The 18,753-nt window shown below is 40.5% G+C and overlaps 1 protein-coding gene across 2 annotated transcripts in view; it reads left to right on the top strand.

Annotated features, from left to right (window-relative positions):
* Window positions 1-18,753, top strand: part of arhgap10 (Rho GTPase activating protein 10) — a 52,612-nt gene that overhangs the window by 13,150 nt on the left and 20,709 nt on the right. For both annotated transcript variants that reach the window (XM_085356885.1, XM_085356884.1), the window contains exons 2-17: window positions 4,169-4,264; window positions 4,399-4,460; window positions 6,309-6,380; window positions 6,599-6,700; window positions 8,174-8,284; window positions 8,903-9,007; window positions 9,485-9,614; window positions 10,103-10,209; window positions 10,342-10,436; window positions 11,068-11,149; window positions 11,339-11,381; window positions 11,487-11,555; window positions 11,990-12,064; window positions 15,212-15,296; window positions 16,411-16,469; window positions 17,803-17,908. In XM_085356885.1, the coding sequence (XP_085213011.1) occupies window positions 4,169-4,264; window positions 4,399-4,460; window positions 6,309-6,380; window positions 6,599-6,700; window positions 8,174-8,284; window positions 8,903-9,007; window positions 9,485-9,614; window positions 10,103-10,209; window positions 10,342-10,436; window positions 11,068-11,149; window positions 11,339-11,381; window positions 11,487-11,555; window positions 11,990-12,064; window positions 15,212-15,296; window positions 16,411-16,469; window positions 17,803-17,908 (1,399 nt within the window). The remainder of the gene's footprint in view (window positions 1-4,168; window positions 4,265-4,398; window positions 4,461-6,308; window positions 6,381-6,598; window positions 6,701-8,173; window positions 8,285-8,902; window positions 9,008-9,484; window positions 9,615-10,102; window positions 10,210-10,341; window positions 10,437-11,067; window positions 11,150-11,338; window positions 11,382-11,486; window positions 11,556-11,989; window positions 12,065-15,211; window positions 15,297-16,410; window positions 16,470-17,802; window positions 17,909-18,753) is intronic.

Here is an 18,753-nt window from a genome sequence, read left to right as displayed (position 1 = left end):
CTTCCAACCATCTGCAAAAAGTTAAAACTCCACCATGTGAAATCAAAATCTTTACACGAAAGATCTGGAAACCTCGTCTGGGCCCTGTAATGATGTATATGAAATAATTTTTTACATCTATATATGCTGCAGTTCAGAAGATGCCGTTTTCACCGAAGGCCTTGCTGATTTCAGCACGCCAACGACAAATCACATTTAGCATGTACAGCATTACGGTGAAGGACTCCTCAATAGCATTTGGGGGAAATTTCTGACTAATTGGTTACGCAGCTGAATCTCACTGTCCCTCTCGTGGACTGACTAAACAGCAGTGCCAGGTCTTCACATCAGAAGATATTGCGTAAGGTTTACAAGAGGCCAGATCCAAAGAGAAGCATTGGATGTTATGCAGTACTGTGTATTACTCAATAAATTATCTATTATCAAAGTGGGTAGCAAATATGTCCTGCCTCTGTTGCTTGTAGTCATTCCATGTTCTGCCAATTAAGGATGAGAGCAGGCTGACCAGAGTCACCTTTTATGGACTTGCTGAGCTGAATTCTTGCTGTCGGTGTGGTTTAGATTCCTGCTAGATTTACGGTCCCTTCAAAAAAAAATAAAAATAATTCCAACCTATAGCTTAGATGTGTTTGCTTCCAAAATAATGACCTGGTAGGCTTATATTTGCTATACCTTTATTTTGAAAATAATACCTTTTTTAACCCATATTTAGAGCACTCACACACATCATTCACCAGGATGTGTTTCCTTCAGGTAGAAGTCACCTCTGAGACAGAATGAAGTTTTCATTATAGTACAAGCACATTAGGAAAATGAGCTGCACGTGTATTTGGTGTGATTCAAGCAAGTTTATGACATCATTTGTCTTCTATGAATATTTGCCTAATAAAGTCTTACAGAAACTTGAGTGATTCTTTCCTGACAATAATAAGGAATCCCGAGCACACCTCCCTCTCGTTTCTTCTGGCTTTATAAAATAAAAGACTACAACCTTTAAAGAGGAGTCAGTCTTTGATACTCCACCGCTGTTCTGTGTTTGCATCTCTTAATGAAACTTGTGCAGTGTCCTATTTATATATACAGAAAAGGATGACTGCAGGTCTTAATGCTCAATTCCGATTTTTTTTGATCAAATCCAATTTTTTTGTCTGCTTGTTCACACTACAAATAAAATGCGACAGCAAAGGCGCTCTAGTGTGAACCCTCAAAGCGGCCGGCATGCGCAAAAGAAGACGTCACACACAACGCGCTCTGTTTAGACCCAGAGCAAACAATATTGTTTGACTGATGGCCCTTAATATAAAGACTTCGGACTTTACGTTTCCCAATTTTTGCTTTAAGTTATTTTATTTACATAATAATGTAAATAACCTAATAATTATCCTTATTGCTGTTTTATATATCCGATACATATCCGATGTTTTTAAAACATCGGATATGTATCGGATTCAGTGCCACATATGAAAGTGACCCAGATCGGATTTGAAAATATCGGATGTCATACCATGATCGCATATGGGTCGCATAGGGTCAAAAAAATTGGATTTGATGCGCTTTCGCCTGCAGTGTGAACGTAGCCTAAAGCTCACTTCAATCTTCACGGTGTGACGTTATTCTGTTCTGTGTCTTGCAGTTGTTCAGGGGTCAGGCAATGATCTGTCATTTGCCACAAACAAGTCATGAATCCTTGTTTTATTTATTTTTATTATAGTATTTTTGCTAAAGAGGAATAAAGTGATTGTGCAAGTTCTGCTTGTATGCATTTTAGATGCTTCACTTTCTGTTTATACTTTTCTCTTACATCAACAATGATCTCACAAGAAAATAAAGCATTTCCTCCAAATGCTATATGAAAAACTACTTAGAGCAAAAACAATACTATAATAAGAAGCTGCCCCATTGTCTGGAAGATCCTTTAAACTTCCCCTAGTTCCACGTCAACTGGCCAGAGGACCCAAACCACAGGTGTTTTGGTTTTAATGTGCCTCGTGTGCTTTGGGACGGTACAGATTTAACACCTTTAGAGTGTAGAGTGACCAGCAGTGGGTTTCAGATAAAGAAAACGAATAAAGTCGAGGTTGAAAGTGTTAACCTTTTAATAGCTGAGCCACAAGCAAGCCAGGAATCCAAATAACAGTGTGAAAGACTTTTTTTTTTTTTTTTTTTTTAAGTTATCTGCATTGCTTAAGTTTGGTGTTGATTGAGGAATGCTTCATGATGTTTTTAGGGTATGTTGGGGCAGATTACTATCCATCCGTCCTTCCATCCATATTGGAACTAGGGCTGCTCGATTATGGCAAAAATGATAATCACGATTATTTTCACTGAAATTGAGATCACGATTATTTGACGATATTTATTTAACCCTTTAAGACCTACTATAGAACCAAGTCCACCAGAGCTTATATTATTTTTTTTACATGCTGTAGTGCCATTTGTGGGAGCATTTCAAGTTGCTATACATCAATACAACTGTTATAGCCCATATTTTAATAATATGTATGCATTAAGTGCATAGTAATTACATAAATTGCAAAAAAGTGCAATAAACTACAAAAAAAAATTGAAAATCGCTTTTGTTTTGTTTACATATATTTCTACTTGGAGAAATTTAAGAGGCTTATCCCTCAAAACTTTAAATACCACAAAGTTGCAAAAAATAGTTTCCCACCACAGGAAATTTATTTTGAGTGTCTTCATAGTTTTATTTTGGAGATACAGCAATTTTTATATACTGCAGGAAAAACAAAAAACAATCCTATGATGCAAATTTGCAAAGAAAACAGCATGTGCATCATTTCACTGTGGGAAGTGTTACGAACAGCTGATAGGAACGGCAAAGCGTGTTTCTGGAATATTATGTTTTTGTTCATGCAAGCGCTTTTTATGCAATTTTTGCAAAGCTATATGTGGAACGAAACCGTGACCGAGGACAAGCTGATGGCATCAGATGTAAGTACAACTCCTCCGGTTTCATATGCAAAACAAATTATTGCGCTAGCTTACACGGTTCAGGTTCTACAGGGATTTAAAAATAGTTACGCAAAACGGAGCGTGCTGCTCTGACCGGCTTTAAAGGGTTAACAATGACTTTAAAAAAATAATATAAAATAGTGTGCAACACCACTGAAGTTTTTTTTTTAAACTCTCTTTTCAACCAACGGCAGTCACTCTCCAAATAACTTCTGCTTAGCTTTCCGAGCTTCCCTCGGGTCCTCTTAATCAGCGGTCTCCAACCTTTTTTGCGCCACGGACCGGTTTATGCCCGACAATATTTTCACGGACCGGCCTTTAAGGTGTCGCGGATAAATTAGGGAGGGGCTAATAATCGGCTCAGTCATTTTTAATGATCGTTGAAAGCCCAGATCGTAATCGTGATTAAAATTCGATTAATTGAGCAGCCCTAATTGGAACCCATCCCAGCTGTCTTAGGGTGAGAAGCAAGTTACACCCTGGAACAGTTGCCAGTCCATTGCAGTGCTAACACAGGAAGAAAGACAGCCATTCATGCTGACATTCACACCTCTGGCCAATTTTGCTTCCTTTGCACTCACTGTGATGCAGTAGTGTTAACTGCTGTGCTGTCCTGTTGTATGTGTGATGATTTTAAGTTTCCAGTAATCTAGTCACCTGCCTTTAGTCAGGCAGTAAAAAGCATTGCCAAAGTGCTGTAGAAACCAAACATTTTATTTTATTTTCCAAGTTTTGGGGTTCATGTAATGTTATTATTTAGGAAAGGAAAATATAATACTGCATTGCATTTGGGAAATCGATATTGTAATTTGTGTATATTAATTTAGATGTATTGGCTTCACAGCTGTCTAGCTTTTAAGCATCACATTGTTAGCATCAAAGCATTTACTCGTGTATTGTGTGACTTGCTAAATATAGTTTGCCCTGTTTTGTGGCAAATGTGAAGCAGTGGTACCTGCACTGCTGGTGCACGAGGGTTTGATGTGCAACAGGATGTAGACAGACAGGATGTTTGCACTGTGGTTAACAGCTAAGTGCAGCAGACCTACTTTTCAAGACTATCTTTATTATGTCACTTTTCCACAGGTGGTGCCCAGGATGACACACAGTTGTAGTGTGTTATGATTTATATTGTAAAATCCCTTTTTAATACAATGAGGCTGATGTTTACTATGTTTTTGACATTTCCTTGTAGAGCTTGGGATGGCACAGCGCAAGTTCGCCCAGTGCCTGGGAGAGTTTCAGTTTGAGTACATTGGCGATGCAAAGACCGATGATGAGAAATGTATTGGTAAGTGTGGGCTAACCACCTCATATTGAAGGCGCTAACCATATGTTTTTTGCCAACACGTGCTGTTAGACGAGTGCAACTGATAATTCTAATATCTTTAACCCTGTATGTGTTATTTTTTGTTTTTTCTTCAGATGAGTCTTTGCAAGAGTTCTCAGCATTCCTCAAAAACCTTGAAGACCAAAGAGAGCTGATGGTGAGAGTGACCCGTTAGAACCTAATTGAAAGCCCGCTGTACCTTTTGTGTGTGTGTGTGTGTGTGTGTGTGTGTGTGTGTGTGTCTGTCTAGTGCTCATAATGTAGGATACTTGTAGCATATTCTCCAGCTGTTGTTGCAATATTGTTAGCGTTTGCACATATCCTCCCCTTCTGGCTGTCTAAGGGTCACTGTCACATGCCCTTAGACACGCCTGGGCGTGGCTACAGAGAGAGCAAGAGTCCATAACTACATTACGCACAACACTCATCACACACCCAAACTTTAAGTACCAAGCCAGATCAAATAAAGCGCTACCACCAACAAGATCCACAACAATGCAAGTGTTTATGACCGTATATTGCCATAAAGCTATTCTGCCACAGGTAGCAATATTATAGCTGCCAGTATAACCACAAAAATCCCATCTAATAGTGAATTGATACACTTGTCAGTGCTACTCGTTTGAAGCATTCTTACAATGCAGATGCAGACTTTCCAGCCATCTTCTTGTAATGCCTGTCTGGGGTTAGGGAGTGAACCCATCATCAGTAGCTTGCGGAGATGCCTATTACAGCATCATGCTCAGACCGTAAGCACAGACTTAGCGCAGGAATCCTCAGAGTAAAGTGCGATGACATCACCATGCAGCGTAAGGAAAAGTACTATGGCCAAACAAGTACAGACATGCTTTGTTCTCAGCACAGAAGAAACTCTGGAGTAAAGACGTTACGTACAGTAACTTTAATAATGCACTACTGGAAGACAAAAGTTTTTTTTTAGTAATTAGTATTGTTTAGAGGTAAAAAACGAAACATTGAGCCGCTCAAATGTTGGCATATTATCAACTTTTAAGAAGCCACAATGGAGCTTCAGCTTTAAATCTCCACAAAGATTCTATTGATACTGTTTATATAAAGTTACAGCCATCTTGGCTGAGAATGATTGCAGTACAGTTTTTTTTTTTAATACTTATTTATGTTTTGGGTTGGGTTTTTTTGGGGGGAGGATTGGCAGAGGATGAGCTGGGAATGAAGTCCCAATGTTTACACTTACAGTTCAATGTGATCTTGACTCACTTTGAGATGGGGTGGCTGTAGCTCAGGTGGCAGAGCAGGTCAGCCACTAATCAGAAGGTCGGTGGTTCGATCCCAGGCTGCCTCCTGGCTGCATGCCAAATATCCTTGGGCAAGATACTAACCCTGTGTTTGCCTACTGGTGGTGGTCAGAGGGCCCGGTGGCGCCTGTGTCCGGCAGCCTCGCCTCTGTCAGTGTGCCCCAGGGCAGCTGTGGCTACAATGTAGCTTGCTATCGCCAGTGTGTGAATGGGTGAATGACTGAATGTAGTGTAAAGCGCTTTGGGGTCCTATGGACTAGAAAAGCGCTATACAAATGCAGGCCATTTACCATTGAGCAGAGAAGCTGCCGAGTGTGGCCTTATACTTTGTCTGTTTACCTTGCTGGCATGCTAATAGACAACAACTGGTGCAAAGCCAAATATGCTCCAGGTGGTAGTCCACAGTTTTTTCATGTGGCAGTTCAAGTATGTAAATATGGGCCAGATAATGTGTCACCAAGGAAGGACAGTAACAGATAAAAATTGCACATGTTCTTGTCATTGTTTTGCAATGTGCAAATGTCTGAAAAGCATGGCAGCATTATTAAAATGAAAGGATGGATTATGCAACATGGTACAAGTGGCAAGAGTAGTGGCAAGTAACTACAGAGAGCCGCTCGTTCGTTAAGACTGGAAAGTTTTGAATGTCGTGAGTAAGTAAGTAAGTAAAAGTTTTATTAATGAAGCATGTCACTGAAATGAGCACTAATGAAGGCATTTATTCTCCGTAGATGAGGAACATCACAGAAACCTTAATGAAACCTCTGGAGAAGTTCAGGAAAGAGCAGCTTGGTGCATTAAGGGTAAGGGCCTCTCATTCCAAAATCTATTTCCCTTAAACAGTCTGGTTTTTGTAGGCTTGATGCCCTTAATAACTATAAAAAAATGCATTTGTAGTTTCTGTAGTTAATGTTTAATGGATTTTACTACACATACAGCTTCTTACTTTAATTCCCAAAAATAAGGAAGTATTTCTTCTCCTTTAATTTTACTGCTTTTTTCCCCCCTGTATTTTGTTAAGGCGGAAAGAAAGAGATATGAAAAGGAAACAGAGAAATACTACAGTTCTTTGGAAAAGCTTCTAAATATGTCATCAAAGAAGAAAGAGCCGCAACTGCAAGAGGTATCTTTATCATTGCCTGACCGCTCTGTGTGACGTACATGATATGAATTTATTATGACAGTAAGATTATTCAAGCAGATGTTTTGTTTAGTGTCTGAATTCCGGTTCTGGCTTTATCGTTCGGTGCCATGAGGCTGCAAAACCTGGTCGACTGCTTTGGGTTTCCACTGGCATGCCTTGCAGCAATAGTTTTCCTGGCTTGTTTGAAAAGGAAATGTGTGCTCTTTTGTACTGCACCTCTGAGGTTGACCGTGGCTGCTGCAGTTTGTGGATCAATCCCCGCTGCACTACCACAAGCTGACATTTTTTGAGTTACGACGAACTGAGCCACCTTTTACAAAACAATGTTTTTTTGTGTTTTGTGATGAAACCCTGTAAAGCTTGCCCGTACGTTAGATCCACCAACCAGGGGGTGGTTAGAACTGTTAACATCACGACTGCGGGGTTTTGTATTCTTTGGGACTCTTATAAGACAAGAGTCTGTGGCACCAATACTGATTTTTAGCAGACTTGTATAAATAGACCCCATATTTCATTCCTTGCTACAAGGGTCATGAACTCCATCAGCTGTTAGGACAACTCAGTGAACAGTTTATACTAAATATAAACCTGGTGTGTGAACTACAAGTGAGAACTTTGGTATCTGTAGTAATCAGAGCTGGATGTTTACTTGACAATATTGAAACAAACTTGCTGTAGTGTGAAAATATGCATACTCTATGGCACTTAAAATGTATTTCTAGTATTCAAGCCTTGCTGCTTTGTAGTTCCTGGATGGTTATGATACTTCTGGGCATTTTTCAAATACTAATAATCACAGAAATGAAATAAGTAGATCTTTTCTTTGTTCAAATTCCCTACTGGTAGGTTAGAGTTCAGTGTCGCCCCTTGTTCCGTAGATGTGAATACTGGTGTGTCTTTTCTCACCATCAGTCAGTGGGGTTAGCTCTGGCTTGCAAAGCACAAGAAGCAGTGATAATGGCCAGATAGATAGATATCAGAAAGATTGTGTTTCTCACTTTATCAACAGTTTGCACATTAAGCTACAAGGAAGGAAGCCGTGGTGTCCTGTGCAGTCTTTGTATGGTCTGAATGACATTTAAGTTCGCTTTGACTTGTACTGCTTTTGCCGTCCTTGAAGACGGATCCCTGCACTTCTTTCAGTTTTCGTCTCTTTCCTGTCAAAGTTTTAGCGTGTGTGGCTTTTCTTTGTCCAAAGAGACAAGAAATGGAGGTTGATCACACAGCAAACCTGTTTTTTTTGGTGGGGGTGGTAGAAATTAGCTAAACATTGGTGTCAGATTTTGATTTACTAACTTCAGTATGTCTTCTATACCAATTTAAAGCCATACCAAGGTAGACCTCAATGTCCCAAATTGCACCAAAAAAACTAAAATTGTGATGTTTCTTCTTTGCTTCCGCGCTTCTGCCTGTAACTATAATTATGATGGGGTGTGTTCTCCACCTCTCCAGGCAGACACGCAGGTGGAAATCATGAGGAGGCACTTTCAGGAGGAGTCGCTGGACTACGTGTGTAAACTGCAGGAGATCCAAGAGAGAAAGAAGTTTGAGTGTGTGGAACCGGTGAGTAACTGACCTAAAATGGCATAAAAGCACTGGCGCGGTGTTTCATTCATACCACAATGAATGTCTTAAAACAAAACCGATGTGCTAGTGTATACAGTACATGGGATTAGCCTGATTTACAGTAAGAAATGATGGATTAAAAGGTAGAGCTCTATTTCTAGGGGTGCATTTTCAACAACCCCACACTAAATCGAGTTGGTGTCTTTGAAATTTCCCCTTGTACAAACTGTGCCTACCTTCTAATAGATGTGAAAATATTTGTAAGTAAGGATCTACTTTCTTGGGAAACGAAATCTGTAACTTTAATACTGACTCAGATTAGTAGATTTGTTACAGCTAAAACCACTATGGAAAATTACAGATCCCGACACTTAATGTCAGATACAGATGGTCATAACAGTATTGCTTTATGACAGAAATCCCAAACCCCTTCCGTATTAAAACAAAAAGGCAATATGTGAAGTCCTACACCGTCACAAGTTTTTGCCTGACTAAAAGTTACTAAACAATTCCATCGTATCCTGTCATTATGTGGATATAGTTTGCAAGTTTCTCTTTTACTTGCTGACCTTTTATCTCTGGTCTTTTTCTTCGTCTCATGTGTTTTCCTTGTAGATGCTGGCCTTCTTTCAGACAGTCTTCACCTTTTATCACCAGGGCTTTGAGCTCGCCAAGGACTTTGACCATTATAAACGAGAGCTGCAGATTAATATTCAAAATGTAAATAATACTTTTTTTTGCCTAATTGTTACCATGATAGCAAATGTTTATATATGTCATTTCCCTTGCACTTTGAGAGGAACAGAAGAAAGGTCTTAAGTGTAGAAAACAGAAGATTAAATTTTAACTTTTTGGTCACTAAATAGGGAAAAAGGCCTCTTCATGTTCCGATCTAGTATTTACTTGTCTGTTTATCTTCATTTGGCCATCAACTCCTGAGAAAAATATGTTTTGTTTTCTTTACCGCTTCAGGTCACACCTCTGTTGTTTCGATTTCTCCTATCCTGCAGGACACAGTTTCATTCTTACCTTTACATTTATATACTGTAAATTAGCAGCTAATTTCAAAAAGTTGAAGGTGTTTTATGGAAGCCATAAAAATACAAGCTGTGACTTAATGAGGCCTCTGGAGGCCATCCCTACCAAGCGGCCGAAAGTGACTTCCTGGAGTGTGCGCTTGCTTCCTCTCCCTCTTAGACAAGGAATCGATTTGAGGGCACTCGGTCGGAAGTAAACGAGCTGATGAAGAGGATCAGAGAGGCACCGCAAGAGTACAGACAGACGAGTCCCATCAGTTTTGAAGGCTACCTCTATGTACAAGAAAAACGTAAGACTTGTTTGTGATCATGTAATAGTATGTGTATAACATTTTAGTTAATAAAGCGCAGCAGGCAGCCAAACTCTGAGCGACAAAAAAAAGCACAAATATAACTCTTCCTTATTAGAAGGGGATTTTTTGTTGTTGCTGCTAATCAAATGTGTAAATGGAGGTGATATATCAGATATTTTTATGTAAATCAGCAGCAACGTTGCTGTAGCGTGACACAGAAAGTTGAAACACAGGATAAGTTCCTGAAGTTGCACTTGTTGCTGACACTGTAGATGTTTTAACTGAATTTGCTTACTGCTGCGTATTTTTTTGTCACTCGCTCGCTAAAAAGGACATTGCGAAAACTGCGAGCGTTATCCGGGGAGAACCACACTGGAACTGTCAATTGTGTGTTAGCGTGTTGCAGCAGAGCCCAAAAGGGCTTGTTATGACTTAAACCACATGAAATGTTTACAGTATGTTGTTAATATTTGTGTTTCATCTAGGGCCACCTCCTTTTGGTTCAAGTTGGGTCAAGCGTTACTGCACATTTGTTAAAGAGCAAAAGATCCTGCACATGGTGACTTTTGACCACCGATCAGGAGGAAAGATTGTGAGTGGAAGTGCCGCACACTAAAAAAAAATCAGACTCTGTTCAGTCTTTTACTTTCCATTACAACGTTCATTTTGTCATGCATTTTCTTTTTTAAATAACCAACCATATTTTGATGTTTTTTTGTTCCAGGGGGAAACAGAGTCCATCACACTCAAATCCTGTGTCCGGAAAACGACAGATGTGTTGGACCGGAGGTTCTGTTTAGACCTCGATATAACAGATCGGTATATTGTCACTTACTATGTTCTCAAACACACTGTGATAAAATCTTGCTTGTATTAAACTTGTCGTTTAATTTGGATTACTGGTGACACATTATTTGTTATTGCCTGCTGGATGACTTTTGCTTGAACACAATGTAAATGTTGTCCACAGACTGTTCACAGAGCACATAGATCTGTTTTGCTAAAGGGCTTAGCTCCACACACACACTTGGTGTTTGTTGCTATGTTTTGGATAGCCGAGGGCAGCACTGCAGGGGTTGTTTTGGAGGACCGCCCTCACGCATCATGCTGTAATATATATCCCGTTTTGTCACAGAACTTAACCCTGCGCCGCCCCTTTTCTGTAGTATTAATAGAAGAGCAATACCTTAAATTTAGAATGGAAATGTCAGTGCACACATCTGTTCGCCCTGTAATGAGTAACTTGATACCCATTTGTTCCTACATGATTGGAAGTGTCATAAAACCAGCTGGCCTCTTCTTTGTAGTACAACCAATCTAAGATGTATGTGGCAGAGGGTGGTTTTTTTTTTTGCTTTTTTGCAAATACATTTCATGCACTCCTTAATATTTTACAAAACTATACCTCTGATGCTTTTCCTAATACAAGTGTGGTATGGCTCTCTCCCAGGCCAGGAACGGTGCTTACAGTGCAGGCTCTGTCTGAGGATGACCACAAGTTTTGGATGCAAGCCATGGGTGGGAAGGAGCCTGTGAGTCAGCTTTCACAATGTCATCATCTACCACTCACTCATGGAGTTTTAATACATTCTCTTTAACTGCCATCTTGTAGAGAGCAAATACATGTAGCTTTACACCAACATATACTTAGAACTCCCCAAAAATATATTGCGTAAACTTTAAAACTCTACGTCTGTGTTTTGTGGTTGTTACTTTAACAGGTCGGACATTATCTTATGAGGACTTATTCTAAAGAACGTGGAAGTAAGGATCCAGCTGTGCCAGACACTGAATCTGTAAAATTATGTGATATCACAATTTTATAAGCATCGGTGTTTTTTTTCGTCTTCATTTTTTCCCTACCTGTAGTCGACGCTCAGTTGGATGACGTTGGTTTCAGTTTTGTGAAGAATTCCATCAGTGCAATAGAGAAAAGAGGTGAGCTATAAATATATTTAATAATGTAAATATCTGATGCTAGCATATGGAAAATTGCAGGATAAATTTCAGTGTTGGTGGATAGTAATAATAGTAGGTAACATGCATGCAAGCCTTTATCTGTACACAAGGGGGCAGACTTTCTCCAGTATTGAAAAGGCAAAAGACTTCCCAGCATCACCTGCAGGCACCTTGTACTGAAGACATGCAACTGCCTTTTCACGGCATTATTCTTACTTATTTGCTCTTATCTGGCCACCTCTTCATAAAAAGATCCTCTAAAAACTGATATTTTTATGCATGTTGTTACCTCATAATGAACTTGGTTAAAATTGAAATCATGCTGCAAATATATTATTTCAATAATTGTCATTATTGTATTGTAAGTAATATGCAAGTAGAGGTGTATTATTTTTATTATTGTTATATTCTAGGCATTAATGACCAAGGCCTGTATAGGGTTGTGGGGGTAAGCTCCAAGGTCCAGAAGCTCCTCTCATTAATGATTGGTAAGTTCTTCATTCTCTTCTTTTTCTCACATAGATTTTTAGTTTTTTAAGTAAGGACTGAATAAAGTTACAAATTTTAATTTAATGCCACCGCACTATCTCTGTGAAATTAGGTCGCCCCTAGTTAGTTGAATATGCTGATGTAATGGATGTGTCTGGATGTGTCTGTTAGGGGTGATATTAAAAAGATAGCGATTGGAAATCATCCCGTGACTCAGCCCACTGGTACCCGTGGCTCTCTGAAGTGCAACAAGTGCCAGTGTGTAGCTTGGCTTCGCTTTCATTCAGTTTTAAGCCCCCCGAGACAACCCAACGAGGTCCATCCTATTCACATTCTTCTGCTTTTTGGCTTTTCCTTCATTAACACGCCAGTAGGATGGCCTCTTGTGTGCTCGCAGATGGCTTAGTCTGTCAGTTGCCTTTCTCAATTACCTTTATGCCTCTTACTCGTCTCGAATCCCTTTCACTCAACTCCCTTTCTATAGAACTTGTCCTCTGTCCTTTCCATTGCTCCCTGTCTGCTCTCTGGTTTCCTGCTGTCTCCAGCAGACACCAGCTCACTTTCAGCTCTGTGTTCAGAATGACAACAAACTCAGGCAGCCGCCAGCCTGTCTCAGCTTCCTCTCCAAAACCTTGCAGCCTTCCAGCCCGCCGACTCATGCGGTAGACTCCATTAATGCTCTGCTACGGAAGTTTCTTTAAAGCCTTAAAGTATAGAAAACTTCCATCACTAGTCTTGAGAATCTGCATGTTACTCATTTAAAGAAAAATAACGATTTAATCTGTGCCTAAATATTTCTATCTAAACGCAACTCGTATTTTATCCCTGAAATGACTAATATGTATGACAGCAGTTGTGTGTTACTTCTCCACAGACACATTCACAAACATTTCTTGCATACAACAGTTCACAGTGAGTGGGTGAAACAAGCTTTAAACCCTGAAGAAAGACTTTGGATCCTCCCACACCTCCTCCTTTTCATCTCTCACCCACCAACATGGCCACGGTCCAATCTGAGAGGACAAAGTGATACAAAATTCTCCCATCATATTACAGTACAAACAAAGAGAGCGGCACCTATTGAATGACAGACAACAATATAACAGGAAGAAACCTGTAAAAGTGAGCTCCGTTCCCTCTCTGACCTGTCTGTGGTTCAGACAGAACGGGCAGGGCAGCGTGTGGTGTCGGTGGCGATATGGTCATAATAGCTGCTGAATTGGAGGTTTTGGTCCTCCAGATGTAATTGCATAGGTAAATTTAATGAATGCACATTTCCAAGGAGCAAAGTCAGGCATTTAATATTTTACAGTTCAAAGCAAAAGTTGTTAAACACTGAATTAGACCTGAACAGATGCTGAAAAGGTTTATGGTGCACCTTCATTGGTTAAATGGTATCGCTTGAATACTGACCCGCCAGGCACACTGTGGCCTCTTTGTGCCCAAAAAACCCAGATGATAAAGAAGAGTCATCTGTCACTAGATGAACCAAGCAGGCGGTTAGGACATTTTGCAGTGTGAGTGTGCACAGCGCAAAAATAAACTCATGCAATAGCTGCTCTGAATAGCCACACCTGAAGTAAGAAGGAACTGTTATTAAAATGTGAGGCTAATGAGGTGCTTTTTTGACTGTATAATTTATAGAAAATTAATAAATGAAAAATCTTGAGAGAAAAATTATAACCTACGACTCCTTTCTAGTTTGAATGTCGGCTATTTTTGGTTTGAGACCTTTCAGGAAAGGTGGGGATATAGGCGTTTCCTAAATCGACCGAGATAGAGTTACGGGTAAGTGGTTAACCGTGGGTCAGGCACTTTGGAAGAATTACCTGTGAGCTGGTTGTTTGAGAATAAAAGAACAAATCAGTCACGCAGGAAGCAAACACTGACAGGTGCTGCATGTGGTTGTTGCTTCATCTTAATCCTGAACAGCATTTGCTTCCTCCCTTCTTCTTTTTCCAGTTGGCATCAGTTGCACATCTTAGTCTTTACATTTTAGTGCCACTGAACATCCTTACAGCACATACGTCACACAACCATCGCTTCATTTCCAATTTCTGCACATCACTTGTTTGTTCGGGTTTGGGTCAGGATGTGGTATTTACTTATCTCATGAATAGGCTTACTTTCATACTGGTCCAGGCTTTCAATCAGCTTATCCTCAAATTTGAAAGTCTGGGAAGGAGAGTAAATTCCCTATTTTTATTTAACAAACTTTTCCCTTCTTAATATTTTCTGTATGATGAAAAGTTTTTCTGCTGGTGTTATGTCACTCTGCCGCTGTGCTTATTAAGTCCCCACACAGCACGGTGTTGGTTGCCTAGTCTTTATTGTTGCTAACACAAAAGAAAATAATATAGAACTGAACCTCGGTGGATGCTGTGTCGTTAACAGTTTTGCAATCAGTGCTCCTCCAACTGCTCCAGCTGTGTTTGTGCATACACCGACCTGGCCAAATCAGGCCTGTTTTTGCAAGACTACAGCACCTCTGCAAACTCCATCAGTCTCACATGTGGAGACACACCTGGCTACACATGCTTCCTAAAAACGTTTGCTTTCAGAAGTTGACACTGGACAGGCAATTTTGTGGATTATGCAGACGGAGAGACACGCGGTCCTCTTGCCTGCAGTGGATAGATCAAATAAAAAATAAATAGATTTCCTATTAACAGACCACCTAACACCCGTGAAGCTAAAGTCTGTGTGGTGGCTAAGACCCTAAGCTGTACATGTGTCAGACTCCAAACACTTCACTGACACATTGCACTTCCTCTGTAGTTCATCAGAGGCTACTTACGGTGTGACTAAAGCCCCCCCTACCCCACCCCCGCAAATTTTCAGCACAACACACCCTTGGAGTCCCTGTGGAGTCAGTGAAGTAGTAAGGGATTAATTAAACTTGTAATGAGTATAAAGCCAGCAGCCCTCTACAGATGCTGCAACTTCCTTCCATATCCTCTGGGGCGAAACGCGACCCCCGAAGGCTAGCAGGAATGCTTTTTATCCTCATATGGCTAATTACAAGTTACATATTTAAATCACATATTTGTTGTGCATAATATGAACAGGGTAGTTAATTGGCGCCTCGGTGCGAATACCTCAGTCAGTGAGTAATTGCAGTGATGCTAAGTTTGTGATTCTTATAGATGAGAAGAGCGACGAAGTGGATTTGTCAGCCAGCGAAGACTGGGATGTTAAGACAATAACAAGTGCACTGAAGCTTTATCTGAGGTAAGGATTAGTGTGATGTTTTAATGTGAAAGACACGCACACACCTTAGTAGGTAATTATATTTTTTCATCTTATAAACCGTCAAACTGTGCTGTTGTGCATCCAAGCAAGTCTATTTCTGACCCCCACGACAACTCCTTTGATGAATGCGGTCCTTTCCGCTTGCTTGAATGCGAAACACTGCATCCAGCGTCGATGCTTTATTTTATAAAATGGCTACAGATTTAATTATGCAGAGTGCCTTTGTATAATTAACTCCTTGCGAACTCATAATGCTCATGATATGCATGTTCCACAGTCAATAACTCCTTCCAGGTTGGCAGCGAGTGTGGGTGAAGTTCAGAGATTAAAAATGTAGTTTGGCTGCAAGAAGATGAAGCGGTATAATTTTAAATGCCAATCTGATTTTGTCGACATGCTGTTGCAACAAATTGAGTTGGCTTTGCTTGTTGCTTGATTGGAGGAAAATTTGCATTTAAAGTTGGGAATTTGCCTGCTTTCTTTTATGCATATTAAAAATACTAAAAAGAAACTAATACCGTTTTTTGGGGTGGGGGGTTTCGATTACTTGTTTTATTTTGTCACTATGGAGGTCTTCAAACAGTCACTGCTATGTAATTAGGATGTAAATGATGAACCTAGTCAGGGGGGTTAAACTTGTGTGGACTGACCACTTCCAAAAAGCAGACTGATGGAGAGGACTGTGGACTCTGGGACATTACTTAGTTGAGAAGTTTTACCTCAGCATTTTAGTTACCGTACCCTTATCATTATTGACGTGCTATATTAAATCAACACAGTGTTTTTCTAATTTGTCTTTTACTTCCATGACCTGCTGAAGTAAAACGGCCTCAATCTCCTCAGTTTCCTCTGAGGCTAAGTAGCTTTGGCCACTGTCCAGCTGCAGTGTGAAAGTACCTTCAGATGAACTTGGTTATCTCAACGCGTGCACCGTCTAATTCCATCTCCTGGCCTGGCCACATTAATCATTGCTGTGTGCAGACCCTATAAAACAGTGTGCCAGCTATTTCTGTCCCTCTTGCTCACTTTAACTCTCCTTCTCCCTCCCACCGCCCCCCAACCCGTCTCTCTTTCTCTCACTATCTCTGCGAAGGAGCCTTCCTGAGCCGCTGATGACCTATGAACTTTACAAAGAGTTCATTAGCCCCGCAAGTAAGTTCTACCGCCTCATGTACCAGCTCTTCATCTGAGCGCAGACCATACGCAAACAGAAGTGTATGTATGTGCCGTATCAGTGCGAAATGGGCATTTTATCAATTGAAGCAGCTGAGTTCATTACTTAGTTCTTCTTCGGGGGGTTATTGAAAAGGAGCAGTGAAGTGAGACACAGTAAAAACACTTTTAAATTAAATTTTACTAACTTTGTTTAAACTTTGTGCTTTTAAGGGAAGTTGGGCAACAGTGGTCACCTTTCTTATGTCTGAAAGCTATTGTGTGGTGTGTGCGTGTCTTGATTGCTAATTATCGCCTTTTTATGTCTTCCTGCGTGGTATCAGTGTGTTACTCGCAGCACTCAGTGCATTTGTTCTTGATTCTAACCCTACCAAAGAGGCTTTCAGCTCCCTTTGGCTTAGTTGCATTTGTCTTTTCATTGCAGATGAGCTTATTCCAATCTCCATATAATCGCTACCTGTTTAACATGGGACTAAATTTGTGGCCAAAAAAGCCATTAAAGATCCTGGATCAAAATCATCCAGTGACCTTGAAGAGGAAAAAAAAAGAAGGGAAAAAATAGGGTTTTTTTTCTGCCCACATAACATAATTTCTGTATGAAATGTTTTAAATCAAGCCAAACTTGAATCTTATTACAACAAGTGCTATAATTGGATCAGGTTGACATTTTTATCAGGCGCTCGCAATGCCCTCATAACGAGGGGGGAAAATGGATTAGCAATGAATATTTTTTTTGATGGATGACAGCATCCATAAGAAGCTTTTGCCATGTTTAAATCCTTGTCGTTCCCATAGTAATGATATTTTGTGTGCCTGTGTGTGTTAGCGTGTGGGCGGTCAGATGCCCATGTGTGAGGAAGTGTTTAAGAGATGATCTTGGGGGTTTTAACACAACCCTTTATACGGTAGCGACAGTAACGTAAAGCTATCTTCTCCGCCAGCATAGTGGTCCCTGCTGCCAAATTCTGGGAGGCTTCAGACCGTATATCACCATCACACCTCTTCTTCATTTATTTGAACTGGGATGTATTTTCCTCTAATGCTTAATCCCATACACTTGAGAGGGATAGCCTCTGATTGTTGCACGCTTAAAGGTCCACCAACTTTTGCTCATTTTAAAACATTCCCAGACTTCCGATAAATACTTTTAGGCCTTTTTGAAGTAACATAGAGCTCGAATTTTTCATCATCTATTTAAATTTCCTACTGTACAGTGTACCATCTGAGCTGTGCTGGCTCCTTGCCATGCGAGGAGCACAGAGAATTCCTTGTAGTTTAATATGAGTACACGGCTGTTTCTGCATTTGAACAGAGGGCGGTAGTCCCGAGTCTCGCATCCAAGCCGTCCACTGCCTGGTCCACAAACTACCGGAGAGGAATCGACAAGTCCTCGGGCTGCTTATGAAGCATCTGGCCAAGTGAGTGTTCATAGTTCCTTGGTCATAGTTCAGCCAATCTCCACCCCCTCTCTCTCTCTCTCTCTCTCTCTCTCTCTCTCAGTTCTCTCTTTCTGCTCTTCCTGTCTGTCTCCTTATTCTCACTCCACATGCTTTTTCTCTCTCTCTCTCCCTCACTCCCACTCTTTTCACTCCCCCTTCCCTGCTGTCACTCCATCTCTTCTCTGTCTACTCAGTGACTGCTGGGTAAGAAAATTGATGCCACTAGCGTCTCGATTCTTTTTTCTTTTCTTTTTCTTTTTCTAAGGTCATTTTGTTGTATATTTAAAGTTGTCGAGGGAGGATTGAGTAGCCTGCCGTACCTGTTCATCATGCTGTTTTGCAGCCCACGGGCGAAACGAAATGAAATAGACCACTCAAATTAAGCCCTCTCTTGAGATTACTGTATACACCCCTGGACGGACCACTATTGTGCATCATTCCATTTGCGAGATTAGATAGGAAGAAAGATTTTAAGAAATAATGTTAGCTAACATTACAAGGTTTTACCTCAGCAAGCTTTTTATAAACTAAATATGAGCAAATTGAAGATAAGTAAATAATCCCTCTTCCCTGAGGCAGTGAAAGTCTGGTGGATCTTATTTCATAGAAACCCGCTGCAGAATCAGGCTGTGGTAAAAAGGCAGCGCTATTGAAATTGAATTTGGATTATCCAGCGTGAAATTCTCCAGACTGGAGAGACTCGAATATTTTTCTGAAGTTGGCGTGTGTGCATGTCCTGCAGGGGAAGGAAGCAAAGCCAGAATTTCACACTCCTATCTGAAATGGTTTCAGAGATGTTATAAATGTGAGTTGTCACCAATGTT

The sequence above is a fragment of the Diplotaxodon limnothrissa genome, linkage group LG6 (assembly GCF_057381915.1).
Source record: "Diplotaxodon limnothrissa isolate DT_005_m linkage group LG6, D_limnothrissa_male_GT1.1, whole genome shotgun sequence".
NCBI classification, from domain to species: domain Eukaryota; kingdom Metazoa; phylum Chordata; class Actinopteri; order Cichliformes; family Cichlidae; genus Diplotaxodon; species Diplotaxodon limnothrissa.
Note: the sequence above shows the minus strand (reverse complement) of the source record. Positions and strands in the feature narration are given on the sequence as shown.